At 27.3% G+C, this 19,425-nt stretch overlaps 1 protein-coding gene across 1 annotated transcript; it reads left to right on the top strand.

Moving 5' to 3' along the window:
* The first annotated feature begins 9,170 nt into the window (after positions 1-9,170).
* On the top strand, positions 9,171-10,576 carry LOC129609816 (uncharacterized). The gene is made up of 3 exons (XM_055521939.1): positions 9,171-9,459; positions 9,538-9,954; positions 10,053-10,576. The coding sequence occupies exons 1-3, from the start codon at positions 9,264-9,266 to the stop codon at positions 10,469-10,471; spliced, it is 1,032 nt and encodes a 343-aa protein (XP_055377914.1). The 5' UTR covers positions 9,171-9,263; the 3' UTR covers positions 10,472-10,576.
* Positions 10,577-19,425: the final 8,849 nt, after the last annotated feature.

Raw genomic sequence — 19,425 nt, 5'->3', positions numbered from 1 at the left:
CTAATAATTCATAAAGATCAAAAAAACACTAAAATTCAATCAGAAGTCTTAAAGCCCATAAACAATCTCTCTTTAAAACATAAAAACCAATTTGAAAACTCATATTTCAATCCATTGTTAAATTTACTTTTCCTTCCAACTTCATAATCTTTGCTCATTTATTATGTTCTATTATTTATTCATTTATTGTACTTGGTATACTTACTTTAGCTAAACTACATTTTCTACATGCTACTGTATTTTCACTGTACTTTTAAAATAGTTTGATGTACCTATTAGCAATGGCTGACATGTCACACTTATTTAGATAAAAATTTAAGTGATAATTGTTTGCTTTTAAAGCAAGTAGCTACAACAACCAATGTTATCTTTTGTCATGTAACGTTACTGTTAAATAAATATTTTGTTGTTAACATTTCATTGTTATTTAAAGACAACTATATATTTAAAAAAGTTTAAATGCCTTGGTTAATTTAAGTATGTTTTCTTGTTATCGATGTTACATAATTAAACATAAGATAAAAATTATATAGAATTTGTTTTCCCATTATTGATAATATTTTTTGTAAATCAAAAATATTTTTAAAAACAATTTGTAATTCTTATTTTAGAGATACTACGATTTTTGCAAATTTGTTTTTACATTATTTTCAAATTTTACTTAATAGTGCAGGAAATACATGATATAAAATATCGGTATAAATCGGTAACGATTACACTGAAAAAAATGCATATCTAAAGTGGTTATAAACCATTTCGAAGATTTTATTTCTGCTTTGAAAATAAAATATTTGAAACCTTGTAATATTTTTAGTCAAAGTAGAAATAATTTTTATCTTTATATAACATAAACATATTTCGATACTTTTTATAATCAAACCCGCTCAATTTATTTCAATTATGGATAAAATAAAGCTAAAAGAAATGTATAGCGATTTGGTAGATAATCCAATTTTGATATATGAATTTTGTAATAGTGGTGTATATATAAAGAGCTCTTTTGGCAATTTATAAGCCTTTTGTGTTTTCCAAAATAAAGTGTAGCTGAAAAAAAAACGTTTGACGGAAAAAGTTTATCGATATTCAAATAAAATCATTACCAAATGAGAAACAATATATTTGTAATGTGCTATAAAAATGTTGCTAAGCATATTGCAATATACGAGTAGTATACCAAAATGTACATATAATATGTAAATATTAGCAATAAAATAGTTTTCATTTAGTAGTTTCGGTTCTGAAATATTTTATAGTAAGTAGATACAAGTCACAATTCAAAAGCCACAAGTCACAAGTTGCAACAAGTCGATTGCTAATAATGTATATGCCTTACATTATAAATATATGTATATGTGTCATAAATTTATATCATAGTATATAAAAATGTAAATGAAGTACTGCTACCAAGTAAATACTAATAACCTCAAAAAGGTAATTATAATTATAAATATTGCGAAGAGTTACTCATATATTACTTTTCATACTAAAATATACGTCACATTAATATTATAAAGAAACATTAAAGTGAAAATATACATAAAGTTATAATAAAATGTGAAATAAAGTTCATTTTTGAGATATACTTTCATATTTAAAAACGACATAATGAGCTACAACATTCAGAAATATTTTTTATTCTGACTATATAATAATTTATTTTCATAAACGTCTCAGAAGTATAAAAAATTTAAAAACATTATATTTCTAAAACTGCTTTGAATCATATTCAAAATAAAAAAAAATCTGATGTGGTCAGCACATAACCGACCGCAATGTGTATTGTTTAGTTAAGTGAAAGTGTTACAGAATATTATAGAAATGTCTGTTAAATACTTCTTTCCAATTTTTAGGACATTAGTAAGCTTATAGTTAACATACTTAGAAAAATATAAATTTGGCTCTTAGTAGAGTTTCGCTTTGTGCTACCCGAACTCCCTGAAAGGCTCACCAGTTAGTTTCGGTAACAACCAGAACTCAAATATCAAATTTCAAGAAACTCCATCAATTCGTTCCGTAGATATGATGAAAAATGTAAAATCGGCCCGCAGATCAGTTTTCGAGCCCTGATCTTTCCAAAAAATTTACATGTTCATTGTTTTAATACAAGGAATTCAAATATTAAATTTCAATGAAATCGGTTGATTATTTCTCTTTATATACACAAAAATGTATATTTGGCCCGTAGTAAACGTCCAGTTGCCGATGCCTGATTTGTTCCAAAAGCTAGGAATTTTCACGGACGGTCAAACAAAGCTTATAATATATGAAATTTCAAGTAAATCGGTTGAATATTTTCTTCAAAATGGTGAAAAATGTGAAATCGGCCCGTAAATCAGTTTTCGAGCCCTGATCTTTCCAAAAAATTTATATGTTCATAGTTTTCATACGAGGAATTTATATATTAAATTTCAATGAAATCGGTTGATTATTTCTCTTTATATACACAAAAATGTATATTTGGCCCGTAGTAAACGTCCAGTTGCTGACGCCTGATTTCTTCCAAAAGTTAGGAGGTTTCATCGCCGGAAGAGCAAAACTTATATATGAAATTTCAAGTAAATCGGTTGAATATGTTCTTCAATATGCTCAAAAATGTAAAACAGGCCCGCTAAAAAGTGCAGTTCCCGAGGCCTGATATATACCAAAAGTTGATCGATCCGTGCCATGGTGGAAATAAACTTACATATAAAATTTCATCAAAATCGGTTCAGCCGAACTTGAGATACACGCGTGCACACACAGACCGACAGACCGACAGACCGACAGACCGACAGACCGACAGGTTGCTAAAAATAGTTTATTTACACTTCCCTACTATGGAGAAGTACGTTCCCACCGAAAACTCGATATGCAAAATTTGTTGCCATCACATAACCTACCTATTGTTTACACAATACGGTCGGTAATAAAGTAGTGGGAAATACATTTATTTAAAAATTAGCCATAAAGTGTGGTTTTCGTGATTTCGGATATAATTTGTGTATATTCCGTTTTATAAATGGAATATTTAATTTAGATAAAAATTTTCTCAGTGTAGAATTGTTTTTTGCTTTCTTACTCCTTTTAAGAAGAAGAATTGGAGGAGAATTAAAAAATGAAAAAAAAAATTACAGAGTAGGTAAATTTTTTTGTTTACGAAAATAATATAAAAATCGTTGTACACGTAAACTGCATAATATATAAGAATCCTTACGTTATACATTTATAAAATCCTTATTTTGTTTTTAATAAAAACTCCATTTTTAATTCATTTGTAACTGTTATTTACTTACAAAATAATTTTCCACTTAAGTTGTTTTTAATTTATTTAATTTTCATCTTGATTTTCGGTTCAATCGGGATCTTTTCTTTACTCTTTCTTCCTTTTTTTTTTGTTTTTAGCTTTTTATTGAAGCAAATAATTTTAATGTTCTTATTTTATTATGTTGCTAATGTTCAAAAGGTATTTTGTTTCTTTTAAATAAAAAAAAATCAAATAAAATCTGTTTTAAAATTTTTTTATAAAAATTTTTGTTTTACGTGCTGGCAAAAGGGGTACAAATTTGAAATAAACCAATGAAATGACAAATCAACAATTTTAAAGCGTCATAATTTAAAATAAAAGAAAATACTTTATGGTTCAAGTCGCTTTTAATCCTAATGAAATGAATAAGCTAGTTAAAAAATTTGACACTCCACCGAGAATAGAGTTTTGACCACTAATTTGTTGATAAATGTCAATTTGATATTCAGTTTGTCTATCATATTTTTGTGATAGTCTTGTAAAAATAAAGAGATCTGAGTTTTCTAATCAAAGTGAAAATTATCGAAATAAATTTTAATTTTCGGGAAAAGCTTAAAAAGCATTTTTAAAATAAAAGTTAGGGTAATGAACTTGAAATAACGAAGGCAATTTTATCTTATTTTGAATTTTAACATTTTGAGACATTTGATTAATTAAAATTTTATTCATATACCATGAATTAACGGAGACGTGATGTAAATAACTTCATATAAAGTAAAAAATGTTTACAATAGATTTTAAAGGGTGTCGCAATTATGATAAATTAGCAAGGCAGTTCGCTGTACTGCTAAAAAGGATTAATTTTAAAAACAGCGCTGGTCAGTGCACTGCTGTGTTTGTAAATTATTTTTCATATTATTACAAAACACAATCCTCTTGCATTTATAGTTCTACATTAAAATAAAGTTGGGTCAAACCAACGGTTTGTATTGTAGCACTTTTCCCTTCAACAAGTGAAAATTCTGCTTTTGAATACAGTCTATGTATACCTATCACACTATTAAAATTATTTTCATTCATATACAAAGCTATTTCTAGGATTGCATATATTTAGGATGATGCATACATGAAGTCTTTGAAATAAAGCAAAAATTAATATAAAGAGGGGTTAACAAAATGCTCGATTTTAAGAGTTAATTGTGCGAGTTAAGAAAAATAATTATATTTTTTAATGTCATGGAATTTACCGTTAGCTTTTTGTGTTTATAGAAATTTGAAAAAGCTTGCAGTTTCGGAAATATAAGGTGTCAAAAATTCAAATTTTACAAATTTCAAGAGGTGATAACTTGAGAGGGGGTGGAGATGGAAAAAAAATTTTTTCCAAGGAAATGAATTATTTGTTAATATTTAAAAGCCCCTAAAATTTCAAGCTTCTACAGGCTGGGGTCTAGAAGAAACACAAGTTCAAAAATTTGAAAAAAAAGACTTTAGATAACGGTAAATTTGAGCGGCCATTTTGTTTTTCTAAAGTTTAACTATAGTATACCACGATAGGGGAATCAAGCCGCTGCCTTTATGCGTTTGCAAAATTTCAAAAATACTTATGGTTTCATTGTAACAAATAGTTAAAAAAGGCCATTTTGAGGATTTTGGAGGGGTATAACTTTTAGAGGGCCCCCCCTAAATAGGTAAAAATTTTGTTCTACAGAAATAAGTTTCTAGTAAAGATCTATGTACGTACAAAATTTCAGCTTTCTATCTTCAAGGGTGTAGAAGTTTTGTAAACAGACACACGGACAGACGGACGGACGGACGGACGGACCGACATAGTGAAACTAATAAGCACTTTTTTTCAAAAATTTTTTGGAAAAGTGCTAAAAAGCAATGTGTTAAATGCTTTTGCTTATTCCGTAGGGAATTTGTTTATAATATTGGTATTGAATAAGTAATTAAGTTTCAATATATTATGTAAAGTATATGTGTATAAATATAACATAAGACGTACATATATGTATACATACGTTATGTATATATTTTTTTAAACATCATGTATGTTGTGTAAATAATTTGTGTTTAAATAGTGTGGACCGAATGTTAAAGATAAGATAAAATTTTTCTTATGATTGCACTGGCACGACTTTAACCGAGCAAAAGTAAATTAAAACTCTAGATTGTAAAATGGCACATTTCCTTTCAACAGTTTAAATTTTGTATTTATTTGAAATTATTCTCTTATTACTATAAAATTTTACATTGATAATTTCCAAAAAAACTTATTTTAACATATAAATTATGTCAAATATTTGGTTAAGTGTTTCATAAAAGCTCGATGTAGCTTATACTGTTTAGAAACTTTTATTTTATTAATTCAAGTTGGGAAGGAAGTAACAAGAAATTTTGTTTCAGTAAAATAAAATATTTTATCAATATCTGGAAAGTGAGAAAATGTAATATAGACAGATTTGAGAAAACTGTTAAATTTACGGGTGAATTCAATTAAAAGCCTGATTAGAAGGAAATCAGGGAATATGTTGCCCGCGAAATATATTAGCACATATAAAGTGTCTTTATGGAATCAAAGAATATTTTTTGATTATTTTTAAAGCTGTAGGACAGACGCCTAAATGTGTAACGAAAACAAATTTTTTCCAATACTATTTTTTAAAAGTAATTTTATCTACATTTTGCAGAAATATTAATCAATGAAAAATATCTGAGGTACACGAGCAATATCACTGTATACAATAACACAAGTGAGATAATTGACATTTTTGACTTTGATTTTTTATTTACATATTATGTGCGTGCACGTTTAAAAGCATTAGTTCACATGTTACCATATTGCCAGAAATAGTCATATATCAATATAATTACAAACATAAAAGTAAATTACATAAAATACTTTACAATTTTAATGAGAAATTACTTAAACACTCAAAATTAGTACAATATATTTTTTCATATCATAATTTTTTGATCTCTAACTGTATATACGTATATAAACATGTTATGATTTTTACCGACCGTATTGTGTAAACAATAGGTAGGTTATGTGATGGCAACAAATTTTGCATATCGAGTTTTCGGTGGGAACGTACTTCTCCATAGTAGGGAAGTGTAAATAAACTATTTTTAGCAACCTGTCGGTCTGTCGGTCTGTCGGTCTGTGTGTGCACGCGTGTATCTCAAGTTCGGCTGAACCGATTTTGATGAAATTTTATATGTAAGTTTATTTCCACCATGGCCGTGCCATCGATCAACTTTTGGTATATATCAGGCCTCGGGAACTGCACTTTTTAGCGGGCCTGTTTTACATTTTTGAGCATATTGAAGAACATATTCAACCGATTTACTTGAAATTTCATATATAAGTTTTGCTCTTCCGGCGATGAAACCTCCTAACTTTTGGAAGAAATCAGGCGTCAGCAACTGGGCGTTTACTACGGGCCAAATATACATTTTTGTGTATATAAAGAGAAATAATCAACCGATTTCATTGAAATTTAATATATAAATTCCTCGTATGAAAACTATGAACATATAAATTTTTTGGAAAGATCAGGGCTCGAAAACTGATTTGCGGGCCGATTTCACATTTTTCACCATTTTGAAGAAAATATTCAACCGATTTACTTGAAATTTCATATATAAGCTTTGTTTGACCGTCCGTGAAAATTCCTAGCTTTTGGAACAAATCAGGCATCGGCAACTGGACGTTTACTACGGGCCAAATATACATTTTTGTGTATATAAAGAGAAATAATCAACCGATTTCATTGAAATTTAATATTTGAATTCCTTGTATTAAAACAATGAACATGTAAATTTTTTGGAAAGATCAGGGCTCGAAAACTGATCTGCGGGCCGATTTTACATTTTTCATCATATCTACGGAACGAATTGATGGAGTTTCTTGAAATTTGATATTTGAGTTCTGGTTGTTACCGAAACTAACTGGTGAGCCTTTCAGGGAGTTCGGGTAGCACAAAGCGAAACTCTACTAAGAGCCAAATTTATATTTTTCTAAGTATGTTAACTATAAGCTTACTAATGTCCTAAAAATTGGAAAGAAGTATTTAACAGACATTTCTATAATATTCTGTAACACTTTCACTTAACTAAACAATACACATTGCGGTCGGTTATGTGCTGACCACATCAGATTTTTTTTTATTACTTTTTGGCTAGTTCAAGTCTTCATTTTTTCTGGTTAAGTAATAATTATCGGAAAATAAGTTCAACGCACATTTAAACGTACTTATAGCGGTATTCTTTAAATTTTGAAAGCTTTAGTCCATCTTATCTTTTGAAACTCAAGTTTCGTATTATCAATAAAATACAATTAATTAGAATTTTAAAACTTGAAACGATAGCAATAATAATATACTTTACACTGAAAATTCTTTTGACTGTGTACTTCAAATGATTCATGTGAGGCTTGTTGAACAATTAGTATTTTAGTCTACACACTTTTTAATTTATAAATTTAATTATGTGTAATTAAATTTTTTTGAAATTGTTTTGAATGTTGAAGAATATTGTACATGTATGGGTTTTTATTAGAATGTAATATTTTATATTTTAGAATACTTGTTATGTCCAGTAAAGTGCGGTTTGACGACACTAAAATGACAACTGAAACTAATATTTTAACTAATTGTCAATCTAGCAGAAGTATGATTTTTTCAGTTTAAATACTAAAACGGCGCTAAAAGAAAAATTGTATTATAAGAACTATTGCAAAGGAAAAAAATTTCAGTTCTGTATGAATGCAAGTTTTGTATGCAATAAAAAACAAACTCTATTTATGATTTCTTACCCTTTGTGTTTACACTCAAACCGTGGGCACTTATTTCCAAACTCACGTACGAGATTTCTTTAATGAAAAAAATCTACAGAAAATATGGAATGATTAATTTCGATTTTCTTAAAAATATTTTTGATATGTTTAATAATATTTCTTAGTTCTGTTTAAACTTTAAACTTTCACTCCAACATATACCCCAATGTCCTACTTCTAAGGTTGAAATTTTTAATAATTTTATAAGTTGCCAAAATAGCAACATGTAACGTATTGAAAAAGAGGCAAAGGCAATGGTTTTGTTCCGTTTTTGCAAGTACGTTCACAAAATATTTTGTTAAAATTTACTACACTCTCCTTAACCCGAATATGATAGACAATTATTTCAAAATTTTATGATATTTGTCTAAAATATGTTTTGAATATTGTAGCAATATAACAAGAAAGTTTTACAGAAGGCAAAAATTTTGTTTTAAAAAACTCTTTGGGTTATAACTCTCATATAGTTTTATTTAATTGGGTCAATTAATACTTTTCAAAATATCAAAATTTTTGCTCTTAGTTTCATCTTTCCTTACATATCGTGAGGTTAATGCTACAACTTGATAATACCAAAACTAAATATCTTACTAATAAATTATTTGTTACTGCTAAATCTTTAAAAGTCAATGTCTCTAAACCAATAGTTGCAAGTTATCTAGTTGTAGCATTAACCTCACGATGAACTCGTTTTTTCTTCAATTCGATTTTAGATCGAAACTGTGAATAATAATATAAAAATTTTAATTCATTAAACGGTTAAAATTGGCAGAATGAAAAAAGAAACTGTGATCTATTATTATTAAAGATATTTTATACCAAGAATTGTTACTAGATTGCATGTCTGTACTTATATAAAATTTCGCAGAATTTCAGCTTAAACATCTTATAGTTTTCTTAGTTACTATATTAAATTTTAATTTATCAAAACTTTTATCTTATCTTATTTGGTCGGTAACTTCAACTTTTTGATCTTATCAATTTTGATCAAAACTTATTAAAAACACGACAACAAAAAGTATTTAACAACTTAACATTTGTATTTACAAAAATTATTTTGTTTTTTTTTTTAAGTAATAATTAACCGGCATTCAATAATTTTTGTATAAAAAAAGCTTACAAATATTTTATAAATTTAATTCCAACTCGAAATTCAAAGCAAGAGTATTCAATCATTATTTCGATATTTCAATAAAAAATATGGCATTTTTAAAAAATTTATACCTCTTCTTAGCTTCTATAGCTATTTGTTCGGTAAATGGATTCCACAATTCAGCAATTTTAACTGATGTTGGAGAAATACGAAATACGACAAATGGTGTATGGGAAATAACCTGTAAAGTTTTAAGTTCTCAAAGAAATGTTATATATAATATAGAAACACAGGGTTCAGAAGGTAAGATGAAAAGTTAAAAAAAAACATTATATCAAATTTTTTACACTGTTTTTATATTTTATATTATTTATTTTTCAGTAAGATACAATTCCACTGATAGTTATCCATATTATATGTACATAAATTCAAATGACCTACATTACTATTTTAGTATAAAGAAATTTAGAAGTTATTATCAAAGTGAACCAGTTGTGTTTAGTATATCCCATGCGGAATCAAATACTAATATTACTTTTGAAATACAAGCAACAAATGTAACATTACGTTTCAAAAATTCAACAAATGAGTATAATGATTTCGTGGATCATAAATATGTTATATTGCCATTAGATTCAAAAACTGGTTTCTATATACAACAATTTAAGAATGATATGATAGGTTTAGGTCACACTTATTACGGTCGTCTTATAACTGCTTTCGTAAGAAATGCAACTTCGGAATTACAATTGAAAATACATAATCAATTTTCTGCTCCTGCAGAATGGTACTTGAATTGTAAGTATAATAAAATAACTTAAGATACCTATATTTTGTTTTTATAAATTAAAATTTTATTAAAAATGTATACATATATATTTTTTGTTAATTTATAGCAACTGAAAAAGCAATGGAACGAATTCATGTTGATAGATATAATACATACTGTTGGGATTCATCAAATAAAACTAATAACGATACCGGTAATAATAATAAGACCGTAACAGATTTTACAATAATGATTGATACACAATATAAATTTAATCAAACAATGATGTTAGATTTATACAAATTGAAATTTTTGCAAGATAATGAAGTAACCAAAGAATATCTTACTGAATATTTCTCTGATATTAAAGACAATTATATTATGAGTAAGGAATTGCACAAAAAAATCTTAAGAAGTAATCGTTTAAGCCGTTTCGAAATTACTGTTAAAAATAAATATTTAAAAAATAATGTTTTCCTACAAATTAGAGAAATGTATTTTGAACTTGTCAAATCAATTGAATTTAATTTGAGTAAATTCAAATAAGTAGAAATGTGTGTACGCAATATGCACTAAACACTTTATGTAAAAAAAGATGAACAAAATTTTCAAAATTATATTTTATTGTGAAATAAAAGAATTGTATAAGAAAATATAAAAATAATGAAAAATTTAAATAATTTTATTTTGTACAACTTAGTGTTTTTGCATAATAATTACAACTAATTTGATTGTGGCAACTGGTAAACTCATTTTACTATTAATGTACATATATAATAATTTAATATACAATAATTTAAATTGATATTGAACCGCTTGTCGATTAAGTTTCGAACGAGGAACTTTTAATGGAATCCGAATTTTTTAAAATCTATTTTTTATTTTCTAAAAAACAGTGGCAAAAGAGAATTAAAAGTATGAAAAATTCCATTTTTCGACTATTTGTAGCATCGCAACCGCAACTATTTGTAGCATCGTTATATCTCCATCTAATGCGACGCCCCTGCAAAATGTGGCAATGGCAAAGCGGTTAATTTCAATGATCATGCATCTTAAAACCATTTCTCATAATTTTTTAACATAATTTTTTCTCTTAGGTGGAGGATTGTAAGAGTTTCAAATCTCAAAACACTTCTATACATTATAAAAAGTTAACAAAATTTCAATTCCCAACATAACACAGTTTTTTGAAACTGTGAACTCTTCGAAATTTGTACTAGCAAAATAGCTTTGTTCTCATCCTGAAAATATGCAATAATTTTAAAATATTTTCGTGTATGTATTAATGCAATATAATAATACTATCAAAGATATCAAGTTGTTGTTAGTTTTTAAAGTTTTTCCATTAGTTGTTGAAGAAAATTGTAGTATTCAGTATTGTTATGATTCGAATTTATTTAATTTTTTTTGAATATCTATTTAAGAAATAATATATTTTATCATAATATTCCATAATATATATTACTCATAATATTTTTTGAGGGGCCTCATTTTACACCTGATAAAAAGAATATCAAATAAATAAGTTTACTTGTTGTATACTAAACTAAAAATTAAGAAATTATTGGTTTTGTTGGCAAAATATACGTTGAGTTAATTAATTAATGCTAGAGCGTTACTAATACTACTTATGATTATTTTATTACATAATTTGTTTAAACAAAAGTCAGAGAATTAAGTATAATTTTTTAAGTTTCATTTGAATGTGAATGAATTCCCTTCTCTTCTAATTCAATAGTTCTCCAAAGACGTAAAAGTGAAAGCATATGGAGTAGCAATTTACTTAAAGAAATTTAATATACAATAAAAAAAAATTCCCGAACTTAATTCGCTTTTCTGGCGTGGCCTATGCGTACTACAATACAAAGAAACTTTTAAGGACACAACGAAAAAATTATGGAATTGGCAACAAAAAAAACATTATATTGTATGCGTAAGTTTTAATGTATGCTCGAAAGTGTCAATTTAATTTGGCTCTTTGTTTTTACCTTTATGCGAAAGAAATACAAATAGAAGTTAACATTTAAAATCAATTGTTGAATTGAATACTAAGATTATATTTAGATTAAACTCATGCGTATACACACAATATGACGAAGCAATTGACTTTAAAATTAAAATAATTTTGAAATAAAATATACAGATGTATGTACATATACTTATACATATTGTATTAAAGTGAATAAAATAGTTAATCGAAATAGTATATTCATGTTGTTCCCTGGCCCTTAATGCTCAAAGATTTAAAGAAATTTTTAGGAAGGAAATGCAGGTTTTACGTGACAAAAAATAAAAAAAAAATTATGACTTTCCTGTCAAATCCTGAATTCTTTTCTTTTTTTTTGTGTTTATGAGTACACCTTAGTGAATCAAAAACTTTAATAGCAGCTAACAATAAATTTAGTTTTTCTTTCGTCTTTCGCTTTACATTATAAAATAATTTGTTTAAAGTAAATTTAATGATTAAACGGATGAACGAGCTTTTGCTTTGTTAAAAATTCAAATTTTTATTTTTAGTAGAATTACCAAACAAATTCCGGAATCAAATGGGAGAAAATAATTTTTTTTGAAAATTTTTTTGAAAGAATTTTTTTAATACCTCCTCCAAAGCAAGGGTAATGTGAACCAAGTGAAGTTATTAGAACAAGTTTATAGTTAGAATTGCTTTTATATTAACCTGATGACTGTCATTAGAATACGAAATTTTTTGAATTCATATAAGTATCATTTATTAATAAAGTTGGGTCAAACCAATGGTTTGTATTGTAGTACTTTTACCTTCAACAAGTGAAAATACTGCTTTTAAATACAGTCTATGTATACCTATCACACTATTAAAATTATTTTCATTCATATACAAAGCTATTTCTAGGATTGCATATATTTAGGATGACGCATATATGCAGTCTTTGAAATAAAGCAAAAATTAATATAAAAAGGGGTTAACAAAATGCTCGATTTTAAGGGTTAATTGTGTGAGTTAAGAAAAATAATTATATTTTTTAATGTCATAGAATTTACCGTTAGCTTTTTGCGATTATAGAAAAAGCTTACGGTTTCGGAAATATAAGGCGTCAAAAATTCAAATTTCACAAATTTCAAGAGGCGATAAGTTGAGAGTATAGTATAGTTGAAGTATAGTATGCCGTGGTAGAAGAAGCAACCCACTGCTTTTCTGCGTTTGTAAAATTTGAAGAATGCATATGGTTCTACTACAGTAAGTATTTGAAAAATGGCATTTTTAGGGTTTTGGGGGGATATAACGTTTAGAGGGGGGAGATATATAAAAATTATGTTCTACGGAAATTAGTTTTAAATTATTAGTCAATTTTTCGAAAGTTTCTTCGGCCCATTTCTCCTTTTTCTAGTATAATAAATTTAGTATGTGATAGTAAAAATGTTCATAAAATTTTAGGTGTATAGTGTACAGAAGCTATTTTTCTCGTATTTTGGTTGACATACATTTACCATTATAGAATGTGATGTTTTCGATTACTAAAACGACAATCAGAGACAGTAGAGATCGACAGAGAACAAATATCTCGAAAAACAAGAATGGAAGTATTTTCCAAAAACAATGTGCCCTCAAATTTATATAAAATTACAAACACATATTTGAAAAAAGAACTCAAATACCCAACTTAAAGTGAAAATTTCAATTAGATTACAAATCATTATTAAAGTTTATGCAATCATATCGGTATTTCATTTAAGTACACCGCTACTACATTTTAAGTGATTTTGTTGCAAAAACTTGAAGACTAAGTACTACAATAGCGTTCTAAATTGACGCTATGAAATCCAAAAATAATTTTTTTTTCGATCGAATGCTTGCAAGTTTTGTTAAGAATTTAAATACTGCATCTTAATTACTGTACTAAATATAAGCGCAAACATAAAACAGACTATAATATTATTAGTAAAAATACATTCGAACAAAATCAGTGATATGAAAAGTAGCATATTTCATTTTTAGTATTTTTACTTCTAATAATGGAAATTTTATTGAATTCAGTTAGGTAATTTAATTTAAATATTTGAAATAAAATCCGAAAATTTAATTTTAATCACGAGTTTATATTTTTATTTGGGAGCAGCTCCGTTTTTTGTCATAGACAATGTTATTCAAAAATTTTATATTCAAAAGAGCACATATGCTTATATTTTTGTATATATAAGTGTACATGTATGTATATTACTAAAATATGTATACATCTAATATGCTTGTATAAACATACTTACATAATATTTGTTTTCAAAATTATCCTTTGTGTTCCCACAGTGACACTAAAATAGTTTTTTTTTTGTACGAAAGCGTTTTCTCTTGTATATTATATTTTTCTTTACTCTTTTAACGACAACCATATCTAAAATGAATATATAACAAATTCTCAGGATAATTAACCGAAAAAGAGAAAAGAAAGAGAGAGAAAACAACTTTTTTGAACTTATAAAATTAGTGAGCTTCCCAATTTTTTTTTATTTTTGTTCTTTCGTTTTTTTCGTTCTTACAATTATAACAATTCCTTTCTCAAGATAATTAATTTTTTTATTTTTGTTTTTGAATTGTACGCAAAAATTGTTTACCCACAGTATTAAACCACATTACTCTTGTAGCATATTTCACTTGGCATCGAAAACTTTCAATAAGGAAAAAAATGAAAAATAAGAAACCAAAAAGCACTCAAATAAAATTAAAGTAAACCGTTAAAATAAAATATAAAACAAAAAAAAAAATAAAAACTAAAAAAATTAAATTAAATAATTTTTATAGTTTTTATTTTTTCTTTGTTTTTCGGTTGCTAGAAACAATAAAAATTCCCAAAGGGATGAAGGTTTATTATTTTGCAGTTTTATTTGGTATGCGTGTTAAGAAAGTAATAAATTAAATATTATTTATTTATTTTTTTCTGCGTTCTAAGTAAATTAAAAGTTTTTTTGTTGCGTTAAGAATAATTTAGAACTAAAGATTCATGCCAAGCACACATATACATACATGCATGAAAATTATGCGTATTCATATAGTCAAAATGGATTTAAGTTGGAAATAAGCTAAAAATTTTTATGATTAAGATCTATTGTACTTTTGTGCGAAAGTTTTGGTTATTTCACAGAAATTAAAAAAAAAATTTAACTTACTGAACTTTCGAATATGACAAATCAAAAGGACAGGTTTTGTAGAAACCTGATTTTGTCATATCTCAATGATTTGAATGCATTTTATAATTGCATTCAATGTAATGGCTTATACCTTAAAATGATGCACATGTTCATAATGAAAATCAAAACATAGCGACGTCAAAGGTTATGTGCAGTCTTGAAATATTGATTAGCCCAAATATCTTAATTTTTTTCTAAATAAAATCTTCATTTTGAAGATTCGATAAAAAAAACATTTTCACGAAATCTTCGAGATTTTCAATTGGAATTTAATTGAAAAAACTAGGAACAATATCAAAAATTTTCTGTCATGGAATTAGCGTTACCAATGCGTTGCCTATTAAATTGACTTTTTGGTTAAAATGTTTTTTTGTGAAACTTGGAAATATGGAAAAGATGCAAAAAAACTCCAATTTTAAAAAAAACTTCAGTAGCAAAATACGGATTAATATAATCTTTAAACACATAAATCAAGTGTAAGTTTTAAAAGTTAAAGTAAAATTTTTCGCTACATTTCAAATAATATTATTAATTTTTTTGCGAATAGTATAAAATTATGATAAAAATAAGTAAAATATATAATTAATTTGCAAAGTTCATGTGCTTTTTCGGAAAATATAGAATATACTTAAAGAAATGAAAATTTGCTCGATGTCGTATATATTTACAAGAGGAATCTCAGAAGTGTGGCATCATAGTGACAGTGAATTTAATCTCAATATTGTGCTTATCATATTTATAACTCTGGTTCAACTTTTGCAAATTCTACTTAATCTTTGCGTTTAAATTGTAGCAGAATGTAGGAACAACAAATATTTATTTTCTGAAACTGCTCGCACACAAGTTTCATTAGTCGCACTAATATAAATCACCTACTAAACTTAAATTGGTGCATGAAGAATGCGTCGATAGCTCATGCTTTTATCGTTGTCGCGGTGTTTCAGTAATATGAGCAGTTTAATAAGGATATACTTAATCTCTATTAAATAATATTTGCAAGAGAACTTTCAAAATCAATAAAAATTTACAGAAAATTCACTTAACTTACAGTTATTCCCTGATTGCACTTCACTAAGCTAATGAATCTGCGGTTTACTCTTTATTCTGCGGCTCAATCTCATTGAAGTTTACAATTCCTAATTTAATTTTAACTGCTGAAACAAGCACTAATAACTTTTATTCTTCATTTATTTCCGTTTATCTACTTATAATCGTTGCGTTTAGAAGATTTTCTTTGACGCTAATAAAATAAAAATAAAAAATAAAATAAAAAAAGATATTCAAAATGTATAGAAAAAAAACCTAGCAAATTCCAGAGAAACGCCTTTGAGAAAGTTACTGAAATTTTTTTTTCATCAAAATTTATATAATATTATGTATGTATAGATGTATATATATGTATATGTATTTTTAATATCAAGTCTAAAAAAACGACATAAAAAATATCAAAAACAAAAAAAAATTCCAAAATTTATTATAATTTGGCTAGCGGCCATGGTGTTATAACTGAGATTTTTTTAATTTTTTATTTGAATCTTTGAATATTTTCAGAATCTGTCTTATTTTTCGTTTATTAAATTTTCCAGAAATTAAATAACATTTCATACATTTAAAATAAAAAAGAAGACGGGAAAAACAAAAATTTTTTTTTGTTGTCATTTTTATTCTATTTTTTTTTGCCTTTTTTGTTTTTTGGAGAAAAATTTGATACAACATTTTTGGATTTCTTGCACAGGTCTGAAATTTAATCTGTCAGGATCATGAATTTCATATATTCTTATATACCTATACAAATGTTATTGTATAACATGCAAAAGAACAAATGAGAAAATAAGGAAGAAGAACATATAAAAAAAAATTGAAAACGAGGAAAAACAAAACAAACAAAAAATCAAAATAAAATATGAAAAATTATAGAGGAATGAAAATTCTTTTAAATTTATAAAAATAATTTTTTTACGATTTTAATTTAGGTGGGTTTTTTTTAAATTGATATAGGAAGGTAAAATGCAAAAGAAAATCAAAAAATTTTTTGTTCTATTTCATGCAATTTTAATTATTTGGTAAATATATAAGTGACTAGGCATCTGAATTTCAATGTGTGTAAACGCAAGCATTCATACATACATGCATAATGTTTGTGTATGAATGAATGCATATTTTTATAAATAACGCGAACATTTTTCTACTTGTATATGTATACATGTGTGATGCGACCTATAGAAATTGTGTGTATGAAACGGTAAGTTTTTCGTTTTATACCGCCTTTTTAATTTTATTAGCACTATTACAAAAAATAATGGGAAAAGTTCTTACTAGTTTCACCCCGTCCATCCGTATGTGTGTGTGTTTAGAAAATTTTTACAGCCTTTAATAGCAATAGCTATTAAAATCGATAAATATAGCATTAAAATTCATAAATAAATCCTAACTTAGAATGTATTTCTTTAAAAAAAAATCTTTATCTATTTTCTTCCACAACATTTTTTTAATTTTGCAAACACGGAAAGTTATCGAACTTAGTGGAACATTACAATGACAAAATAAACCGTTATCTGAAAAATAAACCGTTTGTTTTCATATCGTTTTTCATATCGTTTTTCCCTTTTACGATAAATTTTTTAATGAGTTTGAAATATCAGTAAATTTTAGGCCTTGTTTAAAAGAAACTCTTTTCCACCTCCAAACTATTTTAAATAAAAATTTATTAAAAATTAAATTTTATTTTTTTGTTTATTTGCATATAATATAACTTATAAATAAGGATATATTAGTTACACCCTCGGCTACCAGGGCCATTTTGGGCTTAGAAAAATAACTATAAATTTTGAATGACCATAAGAAAATAATGTAGGTTACATAATGTATATAGGTTTTTATCTTTATATAATAAGGTTATATCTAAAAAGTAATGCAATAATTAAGTTATTGTTTTAATCGTTATACAGAATACTATTTTTTTTAGTATAAATGATTATTTAAATTTTATAAAAGAGACTGATTGCAATAATACCAAGACGGAAACAATTGAAACAATTCGAATGAACTCTCGAAATCGGACTCTACTCCATTCAATTTAAATATCATGCCAGAGATTATAGATTCTAAGAATTTGCTCTACTATTGTAATATTACCAGTAGTCGGAATTAAGACTTCCGACACCGTTAGCGAATACCTTTGCAATATTGTTTGTGTTCTACCGCAACCAAAAAAGACATGCCTCATCGAAAGGACTTCACCAACAGAAAGGATATTCTAGCGGAGAAACCCCTTCGAACAGGTACTTCGTCGTAGATAATGCATGACCCAATCGAATCCTGCAGAATTTTCTCTCCAATTTTCTGATTTTATTCAATTGTGCTTGGGTGACTCAGCGTTATTCTAGTGTAAACCAAGAAAACTACTAGAACTACTCCATTTCGCCTGTGTAGCCTGAAAGATATGTCTTTCAATACTTTTCGCTTTCATGTCATTAAACTCTTGAGGCATACGTTCGACTTTTTATAGTTAGCTTGGCCACCCGGTCAGCGTATTCGTTACAAGGAATGCCACAGTATCCTGGAACCCAAACCATCTTGATAGTCCTATCTGAGCACACCAGCACATTCCTAATTGCTATTACTAGAGGCTGCCTATTATTTCTTTTGCCTAGCCTTAAGCGCACTTAAACTATCAGAAAATATTATTATGCAATCATGGTCTAAGAGAGAGCAAACATTCAGAACCTCATGCAAAGCAAGTATTTCAGAATTATATATTTCATATTTAGATGACATGCTTTCCATGAGTAGGAGTTGCTCATCACTGACAACAGCCACGCCAGCACCGCCTCCGGTCTTTGAAGCATCCGTAAAAATACGATACGCCTGTGAGTTTCGTAAGACTATTTCCTGGTATAATTTGCGTTATATTACGCTCGTTGTGTTTGATTTGCCATGTTGAGACAATGAAATGTCTATGTAGCGCTCTGGAGTATATCTCTATGGAGCTTTCTCTGCAAATTCGGCTGTGGAGGCTCAAAATCTATCCCGTGTTTCATGAAGAATTCGAATGCCTGCACCTTTCGATAACTGCTTGGTATATTAACATCATCTCGCACAATTGCAGTGACAAGTTTGTGTAAGGGCTGAGCAACGTCACTAAACTGCCTGTGTATAAATTTGGCAGCAAGTAAATTACGTCGATCTACAAAAGACAGGAATCCAGACTCCACTTGAAGGCTATCGACATTTTGTTGTTTTGAGAGCACCCAATGCGATCCTGGAGGCGTGATTTAACTGTGTCTGTATCTGGCGAATTTGAGCTTTGGTACCGTAACCATAAATAGAAATAAGGTAAT

Source organism: Condylostylus longicornis, unplaced genomic scaffold, assembly GCF_029603195.1.
Source record: "Condylostylus longicornis isolate FDR11 unplaced genomic scaffold, ASM2960319v2 ptg000040l, whole genome shotgun sequence".
NCBI classification, from domain to species: domain Eukaryota; kingdom Metazoa; phylum Arthropoda; class Insecta; order Diptera; family Dolichopodidae; genus Condylostylus; species Condylostylus longicornis.
Note: the sequence above shows the minus strand (reverse complement) of the source record. Positions and strands in the feature narration are given on the sequence as shown.